Source organism: Acanthaster planci, linkage group LG03 (genome assembly GCF_054643075.1).
Source record: "Acanthaster planci isolate LZ-2023a linkage group LG03, COTS_SCS, whole genome shotgun sequence".
Taxonomy (NCBI): Eukaryota; Metazoa; Echinodermata; class Asteroidea; order Valvatida; family Acanthasteridae; genus Acanthaster; species Acanthaster planci.
In genome coordinates this window covers 24,834,024-24,861,184 of record NC_141779.1, presented here as the reverse complement: position 1 = coordinate 24,861,184, position 27,161 = coordinate 24,834,024, and the positions used below count along the sequence as shown (strand labels likewise).

The 27,161-nt window shown below is 42.6% G+C and overlaps 4 protein-coding genes across 7 annotated transcripts in view; 1 reads left to right on the top strand and 3 right to left on the bottom strand.

Moving 5' to 3' along the window:
• The window catches only part of LOC110991092 (sterile alpha motif domain-containing protein 9-like), a 30,054-nt gene extending 3,290 nt beyond the window's left edge, over positions 1-26,764 (bottom strand). Inside the window, exons 1-8 of one of the 3 annotated variants that reach the window (XM_087133989.1) lie at positions 26,510-26,764; positions 10,841-11,117; positions 9,727-9,904; positions 9,030-9,138; positions 8,174-8,287; positions 7,788-8,006; positions 7,032-7,421; positions 1,971-6,634 (exon numbers count right to left, since the gene is read on the bottom strand). In XM_087133989.1, coding sequence (XP_086990115.1) covers positions 1,971-6,634; positions 7,032-7,421; positions 7,788-8,006; positions 8,174-8,287; positions 9,030-9,138; positions 9,727-9,904; positions 10,841-11,079 — 5,913 coding nt within the window. In that variant the 5' untranslated portion in view covers positions 11,080-11,117; positions 26,510-26,764. Of the gene's footprint in view, positions 1-1,970; positions 6,635-7,031; positions 7,422-7,787; positions 8,007-8,173; positions 8,288-9,029; positions 9,139-9,726; positions 9,905-10,840; positions 11,124-26,509 lie in introns of those variants that run through there. The other 2 variants (XM_087133991.1, XM_087133990.1) reach the window with 2 other exon arrangements.
• LOC110989809 (sterile alpha motif domain-containing protein 9-like) overlaps positions 9,068-27,161 on the top strand; it is a 35,617-nt gene continuing 17,523 nt past the window's right edge. Inside the window, exon 1 of one of the 2 annotated variants that reach the window (XM_087133988.1) lies at positions 9,068-9,192. The gene's annotated coding sequence lies outside the window, so the exon portion shown is untranslated. Of the gene's footprint in view, positions 9,193-26,871; positions 27,138-27,161 lie in introns of those variants that run through there. The other variant, XM_022254455.2, reaches the window with a different exon arrangement.
• LOC147799754 (uncharacterized) lies at positions 12,737-16,867 on the bottom strand. The gene is made up of 2 exons (XM_087133994.1): positions 13,899-16,867; positions 12,737-13,619 (listed from the first exon to the last, which is right to left on the bottom strand). The coding sequence occupies exon 1, from the start codon at positions 16,491-16,493 to the stop codon at positions 14,196-14,198; it is 2,298 nt and encodes a 765-aa protein (XP_086990120.1). The 5' UTR covers positions 16,494-16,867; the 3' UTR covers positions 12,737-13,619; positions 13,899-14,195.
• On the bottom strand, positions 16,856-21,832 carry LOC147799753 (uncharacterized). The gene is made up of 2 exons (XM_087133993.1): positions 21,191-21,832; positions 16,856-20,911 (listed from the first exon to the last, which is right to left on the bottom strand). The coding sequence occupies exon 2, from the start codon at positions 20,663-20,665 to the stop codon at positions 16,856-16,858; it is 3,810 nt and encodes a 1,269-aa protein (XP_086990119.1). The 5' UTR covers positions 20,666-20,911; positions 21,191-21,832.

Below are 27,161 nucleotides of genomic sequence, written 5' to 3'. Positions count from 1 at the left end.
CTTTTGAAACTAAACAGAGTACTCAGGTCTCGAAGAGATTCATCCAATGAGTTCCAGAGTTTTGGCCCCTCATATTTAATATTTTGTTGGGCAAGTCGGGTTCTTGTATATGATAAATGAAATTGTGAGGCTTGGCGGGTCGAGTGACACTGGAAACAAGAATTCATAGCAGAGTTAAAAAGGAGTTAGGAAGATCCCTTTTGGTTAATTGGAAAATAAACATCCCTCGTTGAAAACGGTATATGTCATCAAGTTTCAGGGTTTTGTTATGATAAAATAATCAGTGTGAGCCAAATATGAGAAATGGTTTATAACACTCATTGCCCTTTTTTATTTAAAAAAGTCGATTACATAAAGTTTGTAATGCGTTACCCCAATCCAAAATTCCATTAATTGTGTATGACAAAATGAAAGTATTTGCAATGTAAATACGATATGCTTAGGTATGATAAACTTTAATCTGTTAATCATACCAATATTTCTGGAAATAATTTTACACAGGTAATCCATACGAAGATTCCAAGACAGTTTGTGATCAATAAATAGTCCAAGAAACTTAGTGCTCTTAGTGCGACGTATAATGGAAGGTGGCCATACTAAGAAACGACGATCTCGTGTGCATAGGAAAGGTATGATTTTAAAATCTTTTACAGAGCACTAAAAATTTCACTTAAATTTAAAACTAATAGCAAAAACGATTTAATGGAATTTTCTAAAGAAAGAAATGAACAAAGCCAGAAAACCTGAGAGAAAATTATCATCGAAGTCGCACCCCTGTACATTTTCGATGGCCCACTCACACTTGTTGCCGCCAAGGCCACTTGTGCGCATGCATGCATGATTACGAATTTATTAGTGAAGAGGTCGATTAGACCGGCTCGGGAGAATGGACCAAATTAATGCCTGAGCAGCAGGTGAGGGCATTGTGGGTGTTCATTCTCCTGAGTCGGCCTTTAATGTTAGTTTAAGACCGACCAATTCCATTCATTAATGGTATTCATTCATTTTAGAGTAAGTGAAAGGAACGAATATACAGTAAATTTCAAAGGATTTTGTTCACGAATTTTACTTTCTTTTTCCCAAACACTCCCGTCAATTGATGGTATATTCTTGTGCAAGTGCATGTAGCCCAGAAGAGTCTCCCATTAATATGAGCCGTTTTCCAATACTCAACTTCTTCTCCGTCTCAGGCTTCGTGGCACTATCAGACTTACTATTGCGCTTATAACGTCAAATTTAGGAAGGAAAAAACAGTTGAAGGCTCAGACGGGGCCCAAGTCGAGTATGGGAAAACGGCCATGGACTTAGCGCGCGTAGCGAATTCCACCTGCCGCGTGCATACAGACTCCTGACCAATCGGAAACGATTAAACTGTATCGTATTAAGGTGCCAGCGCGTGCTTTACGTAGTGGCATTACTAATGTTAAAACATGGTCACTTGACGCCCGGGTATTTATGAATAAGGGAATAAAATGCGTGTCTGGCCTATCTAAAGCGTGCATTTAAGGCGGGTCTAGGAGAATGGACGTGATGCCCATTCATAAAAACCTTTTTAGTCAAAGAGTCAAAAGAAATTACTATATGACTGATGTTCAAAAGATTTTTTCTAGAATTTCACTTTCATTTTCACAAATACCCCGTCCATTGTATGGATTAGTCCTTGTACAAGTTGTCAGGAAGAATCTCCATGTATACTATGGGCTTGGCACCTGCGTGGCGTGTTCAGCGTGCCGCGTTGCACACAGGCTCTTGACCAATTGGGTGGCTTAAACTGTCTTGTATCCAGGTGCCTGAGCGTGTGTTTTTGGGGTTTTTTTTCAAATTTAGGGGGCATAATCAAATGTTGATACACGGTCACGTTGAGCGTTGTTTCATAGGGAAACTGTCTGAGGTACTTATGAATGTTTGTTTAAATGCTTAAGACAATAAAGGAATCTGCTGGAATTACAATTAGAATTACAATATTTTACCTTGCGGCGTTCTGACCGGCTGCACTCTTTTATCAAGGCTCTTAGCTCTCGAACTTGTCTCTCCAGTTCACGTGCTTCCATGCCATCTGATGGGGACACCCTTGTTTTGTTGATTGGCAAAATGTGCTCTGGGTACGCCTGATTAAAGTTCCACTGAACTGTATCGTGACAAGACTCTTTACCCTTTGGTGTTACATTGTATGCAACTGGCCCATTCCAGCTGAATCCCAGGTAAAACGTCACAGTTTCTTGGCTGGGAGTGTGTTTCAAGTACGGATATGCCAATTTAACCCTTATCTTCATGCCCTTGGAAAGATGAACCAGAGAGGTATTACTGAGAAGAGTACCTTCCAAGCGAAGTAGTAATTTCTTTACAGCCTTTGACTGCCAGAAATTGTCATGTTCAAGCTTTCTTTGAGTCGCAAGGATTTCGTGGATGTGAACGAAACTCTGGAGATCTTTCCCGTGACCCAAAAAGAAATGGGTTCTTGGTTTCACATCAAAACGTGCGTGACGACTAAACTTGTCTTCGCGCGACGATTGTTGGCCAAGGTGCTTCTGCCGACCGATCCATCGGTTCTGTAATCTATCTATGTGAGTTGATAAATCTTCCCTATCCCTTCTTTCAGAGATTGCATCAGGTATTGGCCACAGAAACATCATCATGAAGAAAGGTGGCCAGCAGTCAGTTTTACTATGATCCAGAGTATTTAACGGCCTGACAAATTGCTGATATACCTCGTCAGCTGACATTACTTGCTCCCCTGCTGAGGAGAGCGCCAGGTGTATGCATACAAGATGCCTCAAATCAAAAACGTTGTAATGATCTGAATTTGTCAAAAGGAGGTCCCGTGCTTCTTTCAGATTGGCCCTTTGACATTCTTTTGCCAGATTAAATATGTCACCAAAACTTCTGCACTGCAGTTTTATTACCTTTCTTCGACGGCACTCAGCAAGACTTTCTGGGTCTTGGTCGATGTCACTGCTCTTTTCTAAAGGTGAGGGTTCACCATAGTATTCTTGATATGTCTTTGAGTATGTTCTCATTTTTTCTCTCATTTCATCCAATTTCTGTCCGGCAACATTTGCAGAAGAGCCGTCCTTGTAAAATGTTAAGTTGTCATCCATGATATGTAGTACAGATTCCACTCTCTGTTTCAATTCTCTGATTCTGGAGCTGCAATCCTCATCGAATTTGGGATAACAATCTGGAGGCAGACGTAGATCCAGGAGGTATTTTCGGAGAATGTTTATATCACCCTTTGTTCGGAATGGCTCCATAGCACATTGGATGACGTTTAGCAGTCTGAAGGCGACATCCACTTCTGCATATAAACCGTTGTACTCAATTTGCATTGTTTCTTTGGAGACATCATATGCTTTGTGGAAGGCATTCATGGCTTGGAATGACAGGGAGATTACGCGTTTACACACGTCAGCAGAAAGGACTTGTTGCTCAACCACATATTTTTCTGCTAAGGTATTGAAATGTGTTTTGTACACTCGGCCTTTAGTATCCCAAAAGTATGACTTCTGAGGGTTAAGTTTCAATGCCCTCTCGGCAAACTGCACGGCCTTTTCGAAATTCTTTTCTTTCAAATGAAGTCTCGCCAGCTGCTGTGCAACGGAAGCATCCTGGAGTGTGTCGACACCACTTTGTAGTATTTCAGTGGCCTTTTCTGGTCCGTGTTGTTTGGAGACATCCTCAATGAGACGCGAAAAATCGGTTTTTGTGTTATCACCAGGATTCAATCTTGTGCGTCTTACAAGTAGATCGCGTGCTATTTTTGCCATGTCTTTTCTGCTGTAGGACCATGACCTCATCAAATCACTGTTCAAAAAAGCTAAAGCTACGTCCGCAATCGTTTGCCTCTCTTCCGTTAAGATCTGTTTTAAAGCTTCTTGGGCTACACTTTCATGCAGAATTTTAATCGTTCGGTTCTCTGTCATCAACACAATGATTTTGAAAGGGGCTGAAACTGACTTTTCCCAATTAGTCAAAATTCTGCGGTTTAAATATGCCGTCTTTTGGGGTTTCACACCAGCCTCCATGAATGAATCACAACATGAGATAGGGATTTCTGCTTCATGCATGTACGAGTTCAGAAAGGCACACATTTTTATCAAACCTTTCTCAGTTTTGTTAGCATCACTGTGACGAAGTATCTGAGACACAACATCTTTGATGTAGTCCTTGTTGAATTCCTCTTTCATGACCATAAAGGCGAGCAAGTTCTGAGGCTTATAATGACCCGTTTTTAGTTTGCTTTCCTTGTCATCAAGCTCAATGTACTTACTCTCGAACCATGCTCTTTCTGCTTCCGTAAGTTTTTGCACCAATGGAACATAAAGATCCGAATTGGTTTTAATCTGCTTGATAGTTTCTATTGGATCCATGTTCCTCTTGCAATGAAGAAGAACGCAGACAACCCCTCCCTTCATAGGAGTATCCTTTGATGCCTCTTCTAGCTCTACAATTAAATCCAGGACTTCAACGTCATCAAAATCATCGATTAGAACGCACACAGGAGGGATATCAGCATTGTACTCCGTATATCCGTACCGTCTACACCCCAATATTTGGTTTACCGTATTGGTGGTTATCTTGTCAACTACGATGCAACGGTGATCCTTGTGAAGTTCCCATAAAATCTGTCGGCCAAAAGTGCTACCTCCAGCGCCAGGTTGGTGCAAAAGAGTAACTGTTACGATTAAGCTGTCTTCGCTCTTTGATCGGTCAAGTGGTTTCACTACTTTCTGAAGTGTTTTCCCGAATCCATTTCGCTTTAGCACGTGCCCACAAGCATGTGGACGTTTTCTTTCTCTTTCATCTATGACAAAATTCCACCAGTCAATCTTTGCACCCCGGTAAAAGTTAAGTTCTTTCTTTTCTGCAAACTTTTGATAGCCTTGAATTGATTCATCAACATCGGTGTTTTCGCACTCGTTTTTGCAAATAACGGTTATGTCATTCCATTCTTCCTTCTGTTTAGCGGGAAGAAAGCAGGAATTTCCCGGCAAGCAGAAAGGGAGTTCATGCTGCCCAATTTGGTTTACTGCATGCATTCGCATCATAATACGGTTGATATCTTGCCATTTCTGTCCAACCATACTCCTCTCATCGATTTCAGCCTTGCTAAACCACTTTTCCACACCTGTTACAAACTGTGCATAAACATTCTCATCTTCAGCGATACATGTGATGTTTTGTATGCCTTGAAAAGATGAAGACATTTTTCTGAAAATGTCACAGACGATCCCCAGGTCCTGATCGGACAGGAGCAAGAACACAATAGCAGCACGTCCTTTTGGTATAACCGAAGGCTGAGAGAAGAAAGAGATTGATGCTTCTACATCTCGGCTGCGTTCTTTGTTCCATTCTTGCAGATCCATGGGAGGGTTCCCGATGGTTGGGTTGTCCTCTCGACCGTTAGCGAAAAGCCAAAGTGTCTTTTCAGGAAATCCGATGCCGTCTCGAAGATCTTCCTCCGACTTGATCTTTTTGAACAAGTGAGGTTGCTGAAGAGTGACCATTCTATTGGCATGGTAGAGCTTACACAATCCATCCGACAGAGACTGTGAATCAAAGTCCAAGACGCTCGTCCATTTGATTGTCTTAATAAATTCAAAGTTGCGAATGTATTCGGTTTTAGAACTCTCATAGGAAAGACAGGGAGCTTTGTTTGCAACCAGTAACGGATAAGACTGGTCAAGTTCTCCACACTCATCACCCGTGAGTAAAGTACGAAGTCTGGCCTCTCTATTCTGTTTTACTTGACCAATGGATGCTTTAATATCTGACAGAATATTGCGCTGTGTTTCTAAAGATGGTGACGTTTCCTGGTGTTTTTCGTTATACTTTATGGATGGCTGGGGCTCTGAAGTCATCTGGTTTCCAGGAAACTCTTCGCTTGTTTTGTGTGACATGGCTTCACTTGGTGAATCCGGGGGAAATTGAAGTGGTTTTACCCTGCAAGCTGGAATGCTCTCTCTTGTCACTGGAGAATATGTTAGCAATTTGTTATCATGGTTGCTCTTGCATTCACCTTCGTTGGTAGACAATGGGTTCTGAAATGGTGTAATTCTATCTTCGGGTGGGATAATTATATCTGCCCCAGTGGATTCTTGGCCTGTGCTTTCTCCATATAGTGTCCTTTCTTCCCTCCCAGATGCTTTCACAAGGGATGCTTGGTGTTGATCACTTGGTACAAACTGCTTAATTTTCTTCTTCCTACCCGATTCATCTTTCAGTCGAGAGAACGGCATTTTTGGACGGACCACAGGTTGGGATGCTGCTTTGGTATGGACTTTTTCCGGTTCTTTAATTGCATCACCTGATACCTGATCAGAACCCCTGTGGCTTTCACCTGCTGGATACAGCAACATTTGATTGCCATTTGAAGATGGAGAGGTCAAGAGATACTGTTCAGAGTCTAACCACTTATCTCTAGAGTGTAAGATGAGTCTAATATCCCCGGTCTTGATAGAAAAATCTTCACGTAGATGCTCTTTGTCATATATTTTTAACACCTTACCGTGTACCCCTCCTTCATACAGCTCCTGTGCACTAGAATCTAGTACACCAATATCAAGAAGCCACATTTTTACATGCTCCTTAGTCCAATCTGACATACGTAACGGCAACGTCTCTTGTTTTAGATTATCTGCAAAAATAGTTGACATGAAATTTGGTTTTCATGAAGATCATATTTAAATTATGTAGCGGTACCTTTGAACAATTTTGAATACGATTAGATATGACAGAGCCTAGTTTATGAACTACTTTCAACCATTTCAATTGCAAGTGTGAGAAAATTACATGATATTTGGCAATTCCTTCTAAACTAAGCACACTTAAATCGTTAAATGAAATTATAATTCTCTGCGGTAATTGTTGCAAGAGGTATTTATTCTAAATACTTTCATGACTAAGGTCGTTATATTTTCAATTGATGACATAACTGTTTTTATCTCATCTTACAAAAAGTTAAGTTAAACAGGTGGCATGAGTGACGACGCAGTTACCCCTTTTGTTTTATATCATTTCGACTGCATATTTACCTTTTGGTAACTTTTCAAAGAATTTACAACCTTCCTGGTAATCACTTTCAAGTATTGTCACTTTGATGGCCATGTTGCTCTTGTCTTCCGTTGTAAGTTCATCAGTAATGAGAATCTCGGTGAACGTCTTGGCTAGTTCGCCACTGGTGTACATGTTCCACAGCTTATCCAGACCTTTCTGACTTTTGACGTGCAAAACAAGTGTCACAGACCCCATCTGAACATGTCCAACCTCCGCGTCGAGTTCAGCAAAAGCTTTTGTGAAAAGGGTCATCATGTGGGTCTTGCCATGTTGCCGTAATCCGTCTTTTATCATTTGCACGATAGTTGCGTTGCTTTCTCCGTGGGTCTCTCCATTTTTTATTACATCGACATCTACTGGTACCTTTGCTGGAAAACGTAATAAGTTAATTAATTCATAGTTAGAAATTTGTGAACGGGAATGTTCCAAAGCAATATTCATTTAATCAAACGTGTGTTTAATTTTATACCATAACAACGGTGCTTCGTGGCAAGCTTATCCAGATATTCAAAGTCGGAAATTGTTATTCAAGGAGGCTTAGCACAGGTTTATGGAGTAAAATAATTGTCACTAACTGAAAACTGGTATTGGTTTCGGTAAATTTACACCTAGCTTTGTGAAAAATATACCCACAGTTAACAAAACATCAACAATGTTTGGAAACATGTTGAGTTTTTTTAACGCACAGAATGGTTTAATAGTCTGCCACATATTTCGAAACATCCAGCATGTACCGTAGTTAAACGAAGAAGCATCTGCGGAGCCAAATATAATAGGGCTATTGGTGACTCCTTTAATGGTCAAGTGTTGAATTTGAACGCTTGATTGTGTGGGCATGTTGGAATCAGCAGCAAAGCCGCTCGTCGAAGACGATTTCTGAGACACCGAGGGACTTTCTTCACCAGCTGAGACGTCTTCCTGCGTTGGCTTTCGTTCAGGTTCCAGTCGCTTTTCTGTACGATGAGTGAACGAAGTGAAACACTGAGTAAGAAAACAGAGCAACACATTTAAATGGAGCAACACGTAACCTTAAAAATAAGCTGTTACTGAAAGCACATTCTAATTTTGATGAATCTACTGCACTCGATATTTCAATTTGAAAGTTTCTTGGAATGCCTACTGGGATAAGCAGCATGGACACCTGGTGAAGATGATATCTGAGATGCTGAGGAGCGTTCTTTAGAAGCCGAGGCATCCTGTGGCGTTAGATTTTGTTTAGGTTCCTGTTGCTTTTCTGTGAAACAGTAAGAAGGAAGGCAGTGAGTGACTTACTTGAAACTCAGCCTAATTTTCAGCAACTCTTGAAAACACAAGGATTTTTTGATGCGCGGAGTGTAAGAGAAAGCTTTGAGTTTCAAGACATTGATACACATATTTTGTGGCCACTTAAAAAAAAATTAAACCAGTACGACATGTTTAGATAGTCAAAATTAAAACGCTTTGAGAAATGCTCGGTATAGCATTTTAACACATCCCTAAAAGCACTTCGAAGAAAAAATTCTAAATACGTCTTAGGTTATACTTGTAAAATGTGAATACAAAAAAGTGTAAACCTGTTGTGCGTGTAGTTTCACAAAATGTGAATAAAGGCTTAAGTTAGACAAATTCATACCAGAGTGTGTTTACCTTTAATCAATTTTGCATAACTGTTGTCCTAACTTAAGAGGAATTCATTGAATTTGTCAAGGCTGTGTTCAGGTAGTGTGGCTTATCCTGGTCTTAAGGCTTGGAGGAACACGAGGCAAAATGGGACTTTTCCCAAAAATAAGTGTCCCATAATTTCACAGGTAAAAGAACCCTCATGTTCCACATGGTAATACCGCTTTAAAATGCTAGTACTTTCCATTCCGAGAAAAAAGTGGAAGCAAGTGTCTAGGGGAACTTCCCCCCCCCCCCATAAATATGGGTCATCAATGCAATTTTATTACCCAGTGAATGTTCCTTGGCATGCGATATGAGGCATTAATTAAGCCAACCTGATTTTCGTTTCTTTTTTCTCCCACCCATCAATCCAGAAACAAGGCGCAGTTCTATGGTAGCGTCATGTTCAATGCTGTGATCAGCTATGGACAGGACATCACAAAGCTGTACATCAACAGAAATGCAATGACAGATAAAACATCAAGCACATGTTCAAAGGTAAGCACAAAGAACGGACTTCATGAAGACATAAAGCGTTAATTGAAGAAAAATTTTCCACTTTAATGAAAGACTGACATATTTTGCTTGACGTACCTCACAAATTTCTATTCTTCCCCATAGAAAGTTTGCACGGCTGCCATCTTGCAGGGCAGTTCTTTTGTTCCACAGTGTATGCACAAAAAGAAGTTTCCATGTGGAACAACACACCTGCCCTGCAATATGGCTACCAGGCAAATCCTCTATAGTGTAGAAAACTCCGGAAAGGAGTACGTGTTTGAGTACATTTGTAATACGATAACGCTAACATACCATGCTTTTTATCACGCCGCCTCAGGTAATTCTTAGAGGAATATCATTTTAAAATAATCATACAAACTAGATATTTGTCATCACAGAATTCAAATTGCATATTGAGAAAACAGCAACACAAGGAAAGGTCCTTCGAACAGTGTAAAGAGGAGTCTTTGGTATAAATTAAAAACAAGCCCTGTGTGTAGTGAATGTTGTACACATTATGCATTTCATATTCACCTCAAGGCCTTTACGGGTGAATAAATGTTGCTTCTCAGAATCGATGCCAAGTCTCTCTTGTAACAATCTCTTAAGATCAGCGACTGAGGTGGACGGACGCAGTTGCAGACAGATAGAGGATGCCCAAGAAGTGGAAATGAAGATTTGGATCTTCCGTGTTTTGGTGCTTTGACTGGAACTAGTAAGGTGATAGTGGAAACACAAAAAAATGAAGGATATACATGTATCTTCTTAAGTTGAAGCTGAATATGCAAACGCATAAATGCACATGTGAAAAATGACGTAAGTTCATGGAAATATGCAAACGCATAAATGCATATATGAAAAATGCCCATGAGTTTATGGAAATATGCAAACGCATAAATGCACATGTGAAAAATGCCATGAGTTCATGGAAATATGAAAACGCATAAAAGCATATGTGAAAAATGACCATTGAGTTCATGGAAATATACAAACGCATAAATGCACATGTGAAAAATGACCACGAGTTCATGGAAATATGCAAACGCATAAATGCACATGTGAAAAATACCATGAGTTCATGGAAATATGCAAACGCATAAATGCACATGTGAAAAATGACCATGAGTTCATGGAAATATGCAAACGCATAAATGCACATGTGAAAAATGCCATGAGTTCATGGAAAAAGTATGTATTATGTTCTCCCGCTGAAGTTGTTATAAGTCTTAGTGACTAGACATTTTACTCGCTAAAAATATATATTCCGCGGTGGTTGCAAATACAACTGCATGGCAATGCTTTGATGATGTCAAACGACATCGTACTAAAAATAAGTGCTGAGGAATTGCTGTGATCAGTCTGAATAAAAACTAATGATGTTGATCCATTTTGCTCTTTGTTTGCAGTCACCAGTTCTAAGAACAGCACCTTCTTGCGCTTCTTGCTATATGAAAGTGCATTCGATGGATCAATAGCACTGCACTGAGTGTACCATGCTGAGATGCTGTTTGACTGACACTTCTGAGAATGGATAGGCTAAATCAAGGGCGATATTTTACTTCAAGTACGAAAACTACGAGCAATTGCAAAAAAGGACTGGTGGCTATATCACCCAATTAACAATTGAAGTTAACCTTATTTTATTTACCTGCGTTTAGAATTTAATACTGTTGCTTGTGTATTCTGAGCACCAGGCGACGTTGGAGTTTCAATTTCTGATGAGGCATTATTAAGAGGGCGTTTCGTTGACAGCACTGAGAGAAAAGCCTTTTCCTTAGACTTCCGAACACCTTTCGTTCCGGTTACCAACTTGGCCTGCGAGTGGTCATAAGTGACCCGGGCGACCCTCACCGCCTCCTCCCAATCTGCATATGTCTTCAAAGTCATGTTGGGTTGACAGGAGCAGACTGATTATTTGTAAGTTCCTTAAAAAGGAAAAATTCAATACAATTTCAAATTACTACACGCACGATTGCATTCTGGGAGTTTAATAGGTCAAAGATACACTGCTGCTATCTGTTCATTGCAGCAAAAAAAAAAGAAAAAAATATGGGCAAGACAATCATACATGCTGAATACAGTCCATTCCCTTCCGTAAGAGAGGCGGGACAGCCTTTGGTCACACATCATGTGATCTGATTGTTTTTCTAAATGCTGCACATGACCCAGCCAAGCCCCCGTGACTTCTCCTGAACCCTCGTGCTGCTACTTTTGGAGGGGGTTCAATCTTGGGATCACCCCAGGCAGTCCCTGAAGCCAGCCGGAAACATCCCCTGTCCGATTATCTTAGCATGTGTTTGCATACACAATTCCCACTGCACATGATTGTGAAGAAAATACCCTCTCCCCTATTGTACATGTACTAGTGAATCAGGCCAGTGAATTTAGACCAATGAGGGGTGCACTGAACCAATTCAAGCTCCATTGAAAATAATGTAAAATCAACCAAGTTTGGAGCCCCGTGGCGGGCAACAGAAGTCCCTGAGGCCTCTCAAACAAAAAACAATGTGTTGTTTAGTCCTTCAGATTTCATTTGATTTTCAATTTTTAGTAGGTTAACCAATGAATTTTTTAATTATCCGCCCAAAACAAACTCACCCCCCAAAAAGTGAATGTTCCCAAGTGTTCTCAGAGGCCATTTTTCAAATGACATCCCTCACCTTCCTGGGGCTCCTCTGACAAATTTTCAATCACAGTTTTGTCTGCATTGCCCCCAGACGGGTGCCCCTGAATCTACAGAGATGATTCTGGGCCATACTGACACAATGCCACCATTTCTTGGCTCAAACAGACCCCTCTTTTCGAAAGAATCTGTACGTGGGGGGTACTTTTTGTGCGCATCCGCCAGGCGGAGAATACACTGCACCCTTCAAGCTAATCCGCTCCGAGCGGAACAAAAGAGGGCGTGATTTTTTTTTTAAATCACCGCATAGGCGCGCCATGAGTTGAGGCGCGCAAGTATAATGCGCGTTTGACGCGGAGCATGCTGAGTACTCCGGCAAGTATGGTCTTTGCAGAGGCGGACAAAAAGTACCCCTCTGCCTGGCGGAGAATTTTCCTTGAATTGGGACACTGCACCATGAGATACTGTTTGGGATCATCAACGTGTCTTGAGCTGCATTGCTGACGCCACAACAGATAGTTTATTGCCCTCTGTCTGACATTATTATTAGGCCGGCAGCGCTAAGCTGAGACCACCTTTTGACCTGTTGAGACATGTGAGAGCGGTTTAGTGGGGGAAAACCAGAATGGCCAAACACATATCCTGTGGTGCCTTTTGCTATCCGTTGGCTTGTGTTGTTTTCGTAAAAAAGAAGCGTGAAAATGTCATTTATGGGTCAAAAAAGGTGCCAAATGCCCCCCTCACCTCAATACGAGCCACGTCCCCAAAAGGACTCCCCCCCCAAGGCAATAACAGCCTGCCTGAGAGGGTTTCCATCGGATTTATTCAGAAAAAAAATTGGGAAACTGTAATTACGAGTCTCCTTTTACTGTAAAATATGTGTGACCAAAACATGTCCCGGATGCCATATTTTGTGTTTTTCGAAGGAATGTCTAATGCCGAAGAGAATGATCCTTTTGGTTCACACCCTTAAACCAATTTTGCTAAACTTTCCTGAGTTTAATCCGCCGACGCAAGAAGAGGTATAAAATGGAAAGGTGCCTATTTTAAATACCAGCCAGTGTAATGAACACTTTTTATTCAAATATTTCACACGTGGAGGTTTGGAGTTCAGAGCATTAATTTAATAAGCAAACAAAATGTGACGGATGGTCCTCGTCAACAGGAAAATTATGAAAAACAGTCTAAGTCAGTGACAAGTAAATACCCAAACGTTGAAATGACAATTTTTTAAGGTCCATATCACTTGGACTGATTTTCAAGTATAGGTATAATCACATCATCTTCTGTTCAATTTCCCAACAACCGCTCACAAAGACAATGCCTCTTTGCGATTAAAGTCCGCAAAATCAGACCCTGCTTTATTGTTGCTATGCTATTGATAAGCACAAATCTTGCGCACAGGCACTTCTGTAGTGAACATCATGAACAAATGTTCAAGTGATGCATCATCAATATCATTGCGCTCATCGTAACCTTCAGCAAGCCGCTCTGTATTGCAATATTAACTACTGATCTCCGCTGAAACATTTTTGTACATGAAGAATGTAAAGTGCTTCTAATGACGTCATACGACCTCCTTCACAACCGTTATGTGATGGGAGTATAATTCTGACAGATGTGATTGAAGAATATTGAGGCCAATATTCGTGGGTTGCAGTGTTCGTGTAAACTTTATTCGTGGTCATGGTAGAGGCTACGGTACATATCACATGTCGGTTCAGGTGATGAATAAACTAAAGGAGGTTACATTTGGCTTGTAGATCCATCCCTTTATCTTCAATAAATAACCACAAGAAGAAGTCTAAATCAAGGATAAAAGAAAAAGGAGCAGGAGATAAATTGTCTTGGCTCGCCGATAAGTAAAGGTATACATGTACATGTAACGTTACGGGGTAAGAAGATATGAAACTCCGTGTATTTCCGACACTACGCTGATCGTACCCCATTCTAGAGAGTGTCGAATGAAAAATAAATGCTCATATTTTGCATCTTTAATAAGGCTTAAATAAGTACATAAGTTTAAGGTTCTTGTAATAATGAAAAATATCCCCATTACAAACAAAAAAGGCACAGAACTCACCATCCAATCCACCTCCCGACTGTAAGGAAAATGTAGCCCGCGGGCTGCACGCAATCTGGCACGAGAGGGCGCTTTCCAACCAAAACAATTTGCAACATAGCCGCCCCTAAACTGTGAGCAACAGTTTATTTAATACTGGCAAATGGTTATTGAGGAACACTGGCAATTTGGAACAACAAAACTTTGAACAGCAAGATGTCTGGCAAGGTCCATAGGTAACATGTATAGACTGAACAAGATTACAAGATGGCCGCCCCATGTTAATGGGGTGGGTGAAGATAAAAGTAACAACTGGTTCTAGTCTGGATTTGGAGAGACAGGGTCAGCCACTTCAGCTCTGTCTTCGGTCTCATCAGGCAGCCCGATCAACTTGACAACTGGGCGGGTGTAAACTCGTCCACCTGATTCAACTCTTACAACACGTACACGCCCATCATCTCCAGGTAGTACTTCGATGATGCGTGCCAGAGGCCAGGAAGCACGGACCTGGTGTGGATCTATCATCAAGACCACATTTCCAACTGCAAGATCGTTTTCTTCCTTTCGCCATTTCTGGCGAGCTTGCATCGAAGGAAGATAGGAGTCGACAAACTCCTTCCAGAACTGTTGCATCAATGCCTGACATTGACGCCAACGACGACGGCCATGGATGTACTGATCTGGGTAAACTACCTGTGGCGGAGCGTGGTCTGGCCGCCCCAAGAACAATGTGAAAGGTGTGATTGGATCAGGGTCTGCTACATCAGAGGACACATATCCCAAGGGTTTTGAGTTGAGGAGAGCCTCTACCTCGACCAGACTGGTGTATAAGACAGCGGCAGACACAGTCCGATTGCCAAGGATGGCATACAAGGCATTCTTTACAGAACGCACCTCCCTTTCCCATGTTCCGCCAAAGTGTGGGGCAGACGGCGGATTGAATTTGAATCGGACCTTATACTTAGCAAGCTGCTCCTGCAAGCTAGGCGTCATTTCACTGAAGGCCTTGGTCAACTCTGTCAATCCCCCCTTGAAATTGGTTCCATTGTCACAGAGGACCTCATGCGGGGTACCTCTTCGAGACCGAAAACGGTTAAATGCCATGAGAAAGGCATCGGCGTCAAGGGAGTCGAGCAGATCAAGGTAGACCGCTCGGGTAGTCATACATTTCCAGATGATTCCCCATCTTTGCTCACTCCTCCTGCCAAGGGAGACTGTGAACGGGCCAAAGCAATCTACCCCAGTAGAGTAGAAGGCAGGTTTGCCAATGCGGAGTCGGGATGGGGGTAGATCTGCCATCTTTGGAATGGAGGGTTTGCCACGTCGCCTAATGCAGCCCTCACATCGACTTTGCAGGCTTCTGATGGACTGTCTTCCTCGTATTATCCAGAAGCGACGTCGCAGATCGGCAAGAACCATGTCTGCACCACCATGTCCCAAGCGGCAATCAGCCTCTTGAATAAGCAGACAGGTAACTGGATGCTTGGGGTCTAACACTATCGGATGCTTGGCATTAGAGTCCAGCTCTGTTGCCCGACGGAGACGTCCACCAACCCGGATCAGCTGACTTTCGGCGTCATATTCAGGGCTCAGTCGACTCTTGTCAGAGACAGGCTTTCCAGCAGACAAAGTTACTAGTTCTTTCTGAAAGCAATCTGTCTGTACCCGTTGGAACAACAACCTCTCAATTTTGGATCGATCATCAGCACTCGGGAACGGAGGTCCCTCCTCCCCTTGGGATTGGTACAGGGCTTTACTGTACCCTTCAACCAGCCCGTCCCAAGTGTCAAAGCATGAAACATCGATCTCTGGACGTTTTTCCTGAGGCGTCACCATCATCCCAGTGAAGAAGTCTGGTTTCACTTCCAAACGGGCTTCCTCTTTGGTGAGTTTCGGTGGTTCCTGTGGCCAGTCCGTTTCAGACTGAAGCAGAAAGAAGGGACGGTGCCATCGACTGCCGTCACGTATTTGTTGCAAAGGTAGACCTCGAGTAAGGTCGTCTGCGGGATTGTTTTGTGACTCTACATAACGCCAGGTGACATGATTCGTCAGCCGTTGAACTTCTGCAACTCGGGCACCAACAAATCTGTTATAGCGACACGACTCCGAGTTTATCCAGGCGAGAACAGTCGTACTGTCGCTCCAGCAGGTAGTTCGGGCTCTAATGGACAGTTCATCTTCCAGGAGTTCAACCAACTCCGCTCCACCTACTGCAGCCATGAGTTCCAATCTAGGCATGGTCTGGACTCGCTTTGGTGCCAAACGAGATCTAGCCATCACGAATTCAGCTGAGACTTCACCGACTTCGTTCATCACTCGCAGGTACCCTACCGCCCCATAGGCCTTTTCTGATGCATCGGTGAATACATGCAGCTGGTAGCTGCTGGTGGCTGGATTGAAGTGTAGAGGAGTATAGCATCGAGGCAAGCTGACATCTTTCAGTTGGGCAAGCTCTTGCCTCCACCTCAAATGCTTGGCCCGAATGCCTTCCTCACCTTCATCAGGAATTTCATCATCCCAGCCCCATGGTCGCTTCCACAATTCTTGAACCAATATCTTGCCTCTCACCATGAAGGGCATCAGGTAACCAAGTGGATCCTTTCCGGAACAACGCATTACGTCACTTAGCACTGCTCTTCGGGTAAGGATTGGCCAGTCCGAGAGCTGGAGCTGGTATGTCAGGACATCCCTCTCAAAATTCCAGCGAGGACCCAAGGCAACTTCTTCAGGAGTATCACCACTGAAGTTGAGCCATCGTTCGGTATTGTCTGACCGAGCTTCAGATTGTAAGTCAGCAACCACGGCAGGCTTGTTACTTGCCCACTTCACAATTGGGAATCCTCCCGCACCGAGGGACTCACGAAACTTCTCCACAAGCTGCTTGGCCTCATCAACCGTGGGCTTACCATCAAGGCAATTGTCTACATAAAAAGCCTCTAGGACACTACGGAGGACATCTGGATCTCCCACATTGTCCCTTACATGCTTCTGGATGGCAAAGGACAACATGGACTGCACGTTGTCCCAAATGGAAGTACATTCCATTCAAGTTCCTCTGGTTCCCTGTCAGAGTTGGGTTCCTTCCAGAGAAAGCGTAGCATAGATTTGTCTGCTTCCAAAGTTGAGACACAATGAAACATCGCCTTGATATCCCCACATATGGCAACCGGGTGTTTTCTGAATCTGAGGAGAACACCAACTAATGATGACCCAAGAGTCGGACCCGGGAGAAGGTCCTCGTTCAACAATTCACCCTGGTAGCGAAAGGCACAATTGAAGACAAGTCGGGACTTGTCATTCTGGCGCACAACATGATGCGGAATATACCACTGCGATTCAGGTTCCTGGTCACCCCCTTGGTTGACAACAGTGCGGACAAAGCCTCCTTCCTTGAGTTCCTGGATCTTACCGCAATGAATCTTTGCCAAATCAGGGTCTCTCAACAAGCGCTGTTCATTTCTCTTCAATGAGGGAAGCACTGCACTGGCTGGACAGGAGAACGTGGGCTTACCCAGCCTCCACAAAAGTGGTGTCGCCACTCGGCGTACATTACCTATCTCGACAAAGGTTGATTTCGCTTCAAGCAGGTCCACTGCTCGTTGGTCCTGCTTTGATCGGGTAACTTGCTTTCTCTGAGTATACATTTGGACATCCATGTTCCATAACCAACAAACGTTCTCATGGAGGACAGCATCTTGTTCACTAGACTGGTAGTGCAGCTTTCCGCGTCCTCCCCGCCGCATGGTCGGCCCTTGCAAGGCCCATCCTAATCTCGTTTTGACCGCTACTGGGGCACTTTCTGGGCCAAAACGACTCTCCCTTGGGATCACCAAGTCTGGGCGGTCACTTCCAAGCAGAAGAAGTGGCGTCACCTTCTGGCAGTCATGCAAAGGGAGATTCTGCAAATGAGGCCATCTTCTTTGAAGATCTTGGGCAGGGACAGAATGCTCAGATAATCTAAGCATTGGAGAGGAGAAGACATTGGTAACATGAATCCGCATGTCTGGATCATCCAGAGGAGCAATGTCAAAATCTAACATCTGTCCCCTACAAGGAGTACAAGCATCTCGAGCGGTCGCAATCGGAATTTCTGTTGCAGTCCCTCTCAGTTGCAAGGCTTCGGCAGCCTCCATGGGCATCATGGAGAAATTTGATCCATCATCCAACAGGCAATAAGTTGTGAGCGATGTGCAATTGCCGTACAAAATGATAGGCAAAATTTTCAAGCTCACTTCCTTTGGGTGCCAAGGACTGCCATCGCCATAGAAAACCGAGAGGTTGGGGTCAAAGCTTGAGTAGTACGAACCATATCCCGGCTGTTTGAGCAGATCATGGAGAACCGTCAAGTGGATCTCGCTGCACTCCCGACATGGCTTGCGTAGGTCGCATTCTTGACCCTCTCGGTGTTGGCGGGCGCACCTCCAACATCTACGGTTTGCCTTTATCCACTCAATCCGCTGGCTGGAAGAGAGCTTATCAAATTTATCACAGCGGGAAAGCCAATGCTCCCCTTCACAATACGGACAATGCTTAGGAAATGGTTTCTTTTCCTTGGTTGGTCTGGATTCCGTCAAATCGCTTGTATGAGACACTTTAACAGGTTTGTTGTGTACCCTTGCTGCTTGGTTCCCAGCTTTGGTATGGTAGGCAGCAGCACCCCTTTGTCGTCTTTCGTGATGACCAGGTGAGGGGTCAGATTTCAGGCTCTCATTCAACTGGATCTTCTTGCGGGCGACGGCAGAGGTTTCCTGTAACCATGCATTAATGTCGGCAAGAGAGAAATTACGCACACCTTTATTGGTCATGGCCTTCAAAAAGGCTGTCTGGTGAATGTGAGGAAGCCTGCTGTAGAGGACGCAGGCAGTGGAGTTGGCTTTCAACTCAGCCTCCCCTTCAGGAGCACTCTCCAGTTGAACAACCAACGCCGAGACAGTGGATGCAAGTTCCACCAGTCCTTTGGAATCATGGGCAGCCAATTTAGGCCAAGAAGTGATCTGTTCGATCTTACTTCGGATGAGAATTCCAATGTCTCCATACAATTTACGCAAGGTTGACATTGCGAGGGTAAAAGGACTAGCATGGTGCTCAAAACCAAGGACATCCTTTTTGGGTTGTCCTCGCAACTTGGACCTCACAATGAAATACTTTTGTAATTCACTTAGATGAACAAGTGGTCGGATACAGCCCTCAACCATGGCCTCAAAGCAACGGAACTCTGAGGGGTTCCCACCATTGAAGACTGGAATTTCCATGCTAATACCACCAGCAGATGCTGCCAACATTGACCTCAACATTTGATTCTGGTTTATACCTGGATCAGCCTTCAGTGCTACTGGTTGACCAAGGGAAGTGCCTACTCCGGTAGAAGGCAGAGGGCGCCCTTGGGGTGAAGGTTCACTCGGTGCGGGCGTGGTCGGAGGCACCTGTGCTGAAGAGTGGTTACCTGTATCATTAGGAAGCGAAGAGCAGACAGTGGTATTAGGAATGGGAAAGGAATGGGTGCTACACACTGTAGTCCCAGAAGTAAATGGCGGAATACTGTAGCAGGTTTGCTGTACCTGACTTACGGCAACTTGCTGGCTATGCAAAGGCACTGATATTTTTGGATCAGACCTGGCATCCACACACACAGGCAGAGCAGCACTATTACTGCAAAAAACTGGCATGGGCAAGGCAGCATTATTTGTGACAGCAACGGGCATGGGTGAAGCGGCGTTACTATTCGCAGCAACGGACAATGGCAAGGCAGCATTACAATTGGTGGCAACGGGCATGGGCGAAGCAGTGTTACTATTCGCAGCAACGGAAAATGGCAAGGCAGCGTTACTATTCGCAGCAACGGGTGCGGGCAAGGCAGGAGATTCGAGCAAATCAGAATGCACGATGTCGGGTGAAGTGCCAATTGGAAGGCAAGAAGTGGCTGTAACAGCAACAAACTGGTTAACACCGGATGTAGCCGGTGTATAAGGGGCCGCAGCTGGGTTAAGCGGTGGAAAATCAGAACTGGTTAACTGATCATTACTACTAATTTGAATAATATCAGACACTTTTCTAGCTTGGGCTAGATTCAGTTCGGCATCCTTGCAGCGTTTCTCAAGTTCGAATTGTCTTGCCAGTCTTTCCTTGACTTTCAAGATACGCTGCTCCTCTTGCTCAGCCTGGAGTCGTTCCCTCCCCAATTGGAGTTCCTCCTCCTCCAACTCTCTCCTTCGTCGAATCTCAAGCTCCCTTTCCCTCAGGGCCAATTCTCCTCTTGCGCGCTGTGCAGAAAGTAACTGTTCTTCCAGTTCTTCTGTCTTCCTGCAGACGCTCTGCTCCCACTGCAGGTGCTGGCGTGCCAAAGCAAGCTCCTTTTCCCGTTCAGCAACCCTTATCTTGGAGAGGGCGGAGCTGTTAACAGAGCCTTTATGAGAACTTGAGCCACTACCGGTGTGGCTGTGAGTACGGCTGGTAGTTTGACTTCTGGTGTGCTTGCTGGACTGGCGGTTGAGGTTGGTCTTGTCCCTGGTTCCAGCCTGGCTCCCGGTGTGGGCACTGGAATGGGCACCGGCATGGGTACTGGCTTGGCCACTGACTTGGTTGCCAGCATGGCCACCAGCTTGGTCACCGGCATAAAGATTGGCTTGGGAAGATTCCTCACTCTGGCCAGGCTGGCCCAGCATGTGCACGGAAGGCTCAGAGGGCTCAGGTGAAGCCTCTGATCTTGGCAACGCAGCCTCCACAGGTGTAAGTGGTGCAGTCCGTTTGGATCTCAGAGCTCGTCTGGATGTCTTGTGTTCAGCCATCATTCACACAATCCACGGAAAACCACGAGGGAAAAGTTTACATGGCAGGCAAATCACGTCAGGGTCACCATGAAGAATATTGAGGCCAATATTCGTGGGTTGCAGTGTTCGTGTAAACTTTATTCGTGGTCATGGTGGAGGCTACGGTACATATCACATGTCGGTTCAGGTGATGAATAAACTAAAGGAGGTTACATTTGGCTTGTAGATCCATCCCTTTATCTTCAATAAATAACCACAAGAAGAAGTCTAAATCAAGGATAAAAGAAAAAGGAGCAGGAGATAAATTGTCTTGGCTCGCCGATAAGTAAAGGTATACATGTACATGTAACGTTACGGGGTAAGAAGATATGAAACTCCGTGTATTTCCGACACTACGCTGATTGTACCCCATTCTAGAGAGTGTCGAATGAAAAATAAATGCTCATATTTTGCGTCTTTAATAAGGCTTAAATAAGTACATAAGTTTAAGGTTCTTGTAATAATGAAAAATATCCCCATTACAAACAAAAAAGGCACAGAACTCACCATCCAATCCACCTCCCGACATGCAAGGAAAATGTGGCGCGCGGGCTGCACGCAATCTGGCACGAGAGGGCGCTTTCCAACCAAAACAATTTGCAACAGTGATGTATGCTGCAATTAAAGGGATTCGCATTGATGCCGACATACATGTACAGATGTTGTAATATTTTGCCATCCTAGGGTATTTCCTTCCTCTATGGTACATGTACATTGTCCATGTGTTATGTGCACCAGCACAGCATGCAATGCGTACCGAATATGCAATTTCCGTACTTGCAGAGTAGGACTACACTGTATACAATGTACATATACCCTAAATTTCCTGCTTTGTCTTTCTGTTGAATCATGGGGGGAATTGGTGACAAATTTCCACTTCAAGACAGGATTAAAGGGTCCCCTAAATGGCATCACGAACTTGTGAAAATCGTGATACAAAAATCAACTAGGCAAAATGCGCGTGGGAAATAGAGTGACCTTTTTAATAAAGTTCTGGCGGGAAATCTTCGGTTACCTTTAGTAAAGGAAAAGTTGGAAAGATTAAAAGCACACCTCCAGAACAATTCATTGAGACCAAAAAATCTCCTCATTTTCAAGTAGTTCAGAGAAATGGACCTTTACAGACAGATGTAAGGACAGCCCGACAGACAGACAGACAGACAGATAAATGGTTTATTTGTACGACAAGATGTTGCCTTTTAGGCGAAATCGGCATAAAAGTTTGAAATAGAGCATTTCATTGGTCATTGTGTGACTACTACAGAAGCATTCGCGCCCGTGGACTGAATTTGTTGTCGGGTACAGAAAGAGCTTTGTCAAACGCTGAACATGACAAAAGTCATTGTACGCAGGTAGGTACATCTTTGGCACATCCATGACATGTAAAGGGAATTTCTAAATGGCAGTCAGCTCAGACTTGATAATCTTGCTTTGTGGTTAAAACCGAATGATGATCAATTTAGGCTTCCAACGGTGAGACTAATCGTACGGCAAAATGACAAAAGGCAATTGTTCTGCTTCCTGTTACCCAACCAACCCTAATATTATAGCCCAACCTTCATGTTTCGATCAGCAAGTTAAAAAAATAAATAAAAAGCGAACATGAGAAACAGATCATGTAGGCCTACTAAAGTCCTTCTCAATCTCTACACGTTACATATGGGAACATTGTTACTTTCCGTGTGTCTAAATTGTTGGTGATGAATATCAGAGCGAGTGAAAACTAACTGTGGACACTGTAAACTGACTCCATTTTTCCGAAGTAATACTTAAGCAAGATTCATCTTGACATCTTCCTCCCACACTCAATTAATAAACATGCTTCATGTGGTATGACTTCACTGGTTGTCATCTTTCAGCAGGAACAACAACGAACACGAGGAGCCAGTGGGTCCTCGTAAATATGAACTATATGTACTGTATTTTACACGGCCGGTCGAACATACATGTATTAGGCTTAACTTCTGAACCTTCGAATATGAAGGAAGGTATCGAAATCTAAACTTCACCAGGATTTGTCACTTTAATTCATGGCATTTGACCTTTTTTCAGTATATGTATGTTTACCACTTGCGTGATTTTTATCGAGTTTTCAAAGCTTGTGTACTTTTTATGCAGTCTGATGAGGGCCGGGTATGGCAGACCGCACACAGTGATACCGAACCTGTTGGTCATTTTCCTGTCACAAACATTTGTGTAAACAGCTTGGCAATGTAATTCGTTTCTGTTAAAGCAAACGTTTGTCATGATTTGGGGCAGATTTTGTATTAGTCTAGCTTGTGGGCATGTATCCTACTTTCATTAATGTAAAATATACCTCGCGGAAGGTAATCAGCATAAAATGCTGCAAACAAATATTTTACTGACCGACTGACTATGTATAGTCGAAATCGGCATGCCATCTGAAGCAGACATATTCTGTTGGCCAGTTGTTTATTTTTGCAATTATGGTCAATCTCATTGGATTCTAGATTGTCTATCGAAATCCTGTCTACATTAAATTTTCAATCAACGAACTACTACTAGCCCAGGTTCATTATCACTTACTGCACATGCATGTCCACGACACCTGGGTCATTCCATGAGGTTGGGGTACAATTTGTGACGATGTACTTGTTACATGGGTACCTTTTACCGTTTGCCATGACCCGTATAGTAGGTAATTTAATCTGTAAAAATGACACACACCTCTGTATTCAGCCTTGCAAGATGTACAGTATAACAATGTAAATAAGACATTTGCGAGTTAAATTTGAATAAAATCTGGTACACTGAGTTCTTTAAATTCACGTGAAAATAACAACTTGAATTCTCCATACTAAAAACCACTGTTGATTCGTGATTGGAAGCAAGCTTTTGCTTAGTTACATAAGAGACGCCTTGCAACAATACACTCTTCTCAATGGAGAAGAACGGCACAAAGGAATCAGTCCATTCCACTTTCCAGAGATGTTGGTCGCTATGCAATAGCTTGCCCCGAATTACGAGGTACAGCAACAGTGTCTTTAGTCTAAGAAATTCAAATTGTTACGTTTCTGTGCAATCAGATAACACAGTGTACCAGACTTTATTCAAATTTAACTCGCAAGTGGCTTATTTGGAATCCACAAGCAGGGAAATAGCTGTTCATTTTTGCGGAATCCATGTAACAATTGACATCGTCACAAATTGTGCCCCAACCTCATGGAATGACCCACCTCTCCATCTTTCGACAAATTACAATGATTACAAAACAATAATGGTCAGCTGGTTTATTTTAGACTTAATGAGTAAATTTAAGGACAGAATTTCACACCACACTGACATGCATCCATTTCCATCCTTTTTTGAAAGATTTTTCTGGGTTTACAGAACTTTGTCCGAAGTAACTGTGAAATCTAAGCCTATATACCTCGTTTCTTACGGAGTATTAATGTTTTGAATATTGTCTCCTCATCATAATTGATTATATAACTGGCATTCAATGGTGACTCGCGTGACAGTTGAACAAATGTTGAGTTTTAATGCATTACTGTTGCATTACCATGTAATTAAGACAAGGCATTGTGAATGTATCTCTTAGTTTTTATTTGATAAATTTAAAATTTTAATTGTTTTCTTTATCACACTTTCTTTGACGTGACTCGTGTGGCAGCATGGAAAAGGGCATTTTCATATCCCTTGATTCTAAAAGCATTTCCTATGAATCTACAAGTGTGGTAAAGTAAATTTTTACTGAACTAAAAACTTAATACTCTGACCTAATCCATGCATGGGTTACATTGTGCCAAATCTCTCTTGTGAGAAATGGCCTGAAGAAAATGTGACTGGCGTGACACAAATGCATGACTTGCGTGATGCAGTATAGCCTTTTCACTTTTACATTATAACTGTAATAAGAGTAAAACAAATCCGATTATAATATTCCATTATTAAAAATGAAGTACCTGCTATTATCCCTTTACTTTGGCAGATGTTGGGGTGGATATCTATAGGCATTCAAAATTTACTTTTAACAAGCATATTAAATTCATAATAACTGCCATAATTACATTGCACTACCTACATGATGCTGAATCTGCTTGGTAGGATGAAACTTCAGGAGAGAACTACCGGCATGTACATGTACATGTATACAGTAAAGCATGTACTTGTGTATGCATGTGGTATTGTTCTAAACTTTCACATGTGGATTTAGTGAAGATTTCACAGCCTACCTTCCACTTGGTAAAACAATGCTGTGTTCCAGAATTTTCTAGGAGTTTTCTATGTAGCAAAGGAGGGGTGACCGCATTAAACTAGGATTGGGTGTCTGAATACATGTATATGCTTGCCCATCTTACCTACATGTACTGTACAAGTACATGTGCCCATCATCATACTTTCATGTACATGTACATGTAATTGAGAGTTTCCAAAGGAAAGAGCTGCAATTAATGATGTAGTTGTACAGGAATGTACACGGAGCATCATTTTTTGTTTTTGTTAAAATCTTTAATTTCATTAACCCTAGCCGCCAAGCATATTGTTTGGCTTACAGTGCTCAGTACTACAAAATACTAAGTAATACATGTAGCCTGAGCCTGAAGGACCTAGTGCGACATATTTCTACTTCTGGCTAGGTTACTTCTTTTGTTCGTGCAGAGAACAATAAAGTCATGCATTCATAGTGCCACAGCACTGTATTGTACATTGTCTTTTCTATTGTATTTTATGGCTTCAGAGAAGAATACGGTCATAACCTCTTACAAGCGGCAGCACTGGTTACTACATTTTACTACAAGTAGTAATTTGTAGTACATGTATGATGTAGGGTTAGGATTCAATTTCGTGTTTTCACAGTGCTTTTACACTCAAATTCAATTCCTGGTGTGTGACTCCCGTGACATACAGCTCATGTGTGACTCACGTGACACTCTTGAGTTTTTCTACACGGAATGCAAAGCAAATAAGAATATTCATGCTTTTATTGATAGACCACTACTACTTGCTTTACAAACATCAAACACTAGCTGAATCCCTGTCTAGTTATTTATTAATCTATAAATTTGACAAATTTTGTGACTTGCGTGACATATTTTGAGGGTGTTTTCAAGATGAAAACCTAAATAGATACAAAAAGCATTGGGAAAATTTTTCAGCGTTTTATCAAATAAACTGGAATAGCTACCTAATGTACATGTATGCAGATAAAGTAAAATCATATGAATGAGCTTCAGTTACTTTCTAAGTTTGTGATTTGTACCCCTGCCACTCCTTTTTGACCACAAATTTCATCCATATTCAGGAGACTGTAACTTAAAAAAAAAATTCTTTTCGAGATTTAGATGGTTTCAATATCCCTCTTATCAAATACAACTTGGAAAAATTTATTCCTTTCACTTCAATTTTTAAGTTTGATGATTAGCCTTCCATGGAATGACTGATAAGAGTCATTGCTCTAACTTGTTGTCTCACCAATAATAGAGTATTGCAAACGATTGAAAGTTATTTACTAACATAGACGAACATCGGTTTATTTTCTATTTGCACTGAAATTGCAGTTATGGTTTTGGTGTAGTTTTACTTATCTGGTTTGATCTTTTGAAGTTATATTGGGCAATGCTTTTTAAACATTTTACACAGATTTGGCGGGACAGAAATTCAACATTAGTGCACGGACTATGTTCAAGCATTAGAGTCCGAAAAGATAGCCCACGCGTAATCCGACAGTCCCCCTGTTACTTGTTAATGTTACATCGTATCACACCACTTCGCTGTGTCAGCCATGTTGGCAGCGACACGACGGGCGAAGCACAAGCGAAGCACACGTAAACCAGGCAGTCGTATTTGAATAATGACACTAACCTGCACCAGGAAGGCATGGGTTACGTTCCACGAGACATCCGGGGGTAAACTAGCTGAGGTTAGGACCTGTTTCACCTATGTTTACATTGGATGCCCGTATCCATCGCACATCGGCGAAACTAAACTAGAGAATCTCGGCTCAGTATGAATTGAGCTCGTAGAACTTTTCACCGTCAAAATGTGAAGACAAGTGTCACGTACAGCATCAAACCCATTATGCAAATAGGAGCTTAAAGTCAAAGTTGAAGCCGATATTTGATCATATCAGTGTACAAAGCCCCGTATGTCCAAATCACGTGATGTTAGGTACGAAATAAACTAGACTGGTTCCCATCGTAATGAATCAACTCAAAGCCTTTTTAACATGTGAAATGAAAAATGTTTGCAACGATCACAATCCAATCCAAACCAAATCTGTGCGATCTAACAAAACTCAGAACAACGCCCAAACTTTCGATTCAAACTACACCCATCAAGAAATTCTCTCCAAACTGCTCCTTCAACTCACATGCAAATCCCATGTGACACCAAGCGCTTGCTATTGTGCTATTGTGGGTGGACGCACATTAGTCGCCCTGTTTAACCATGGAGCTATTTCGTTGTGAGCCGGGGTCCACAACACAGACAGGTGGGTCACAATTCTAGCTTTTTT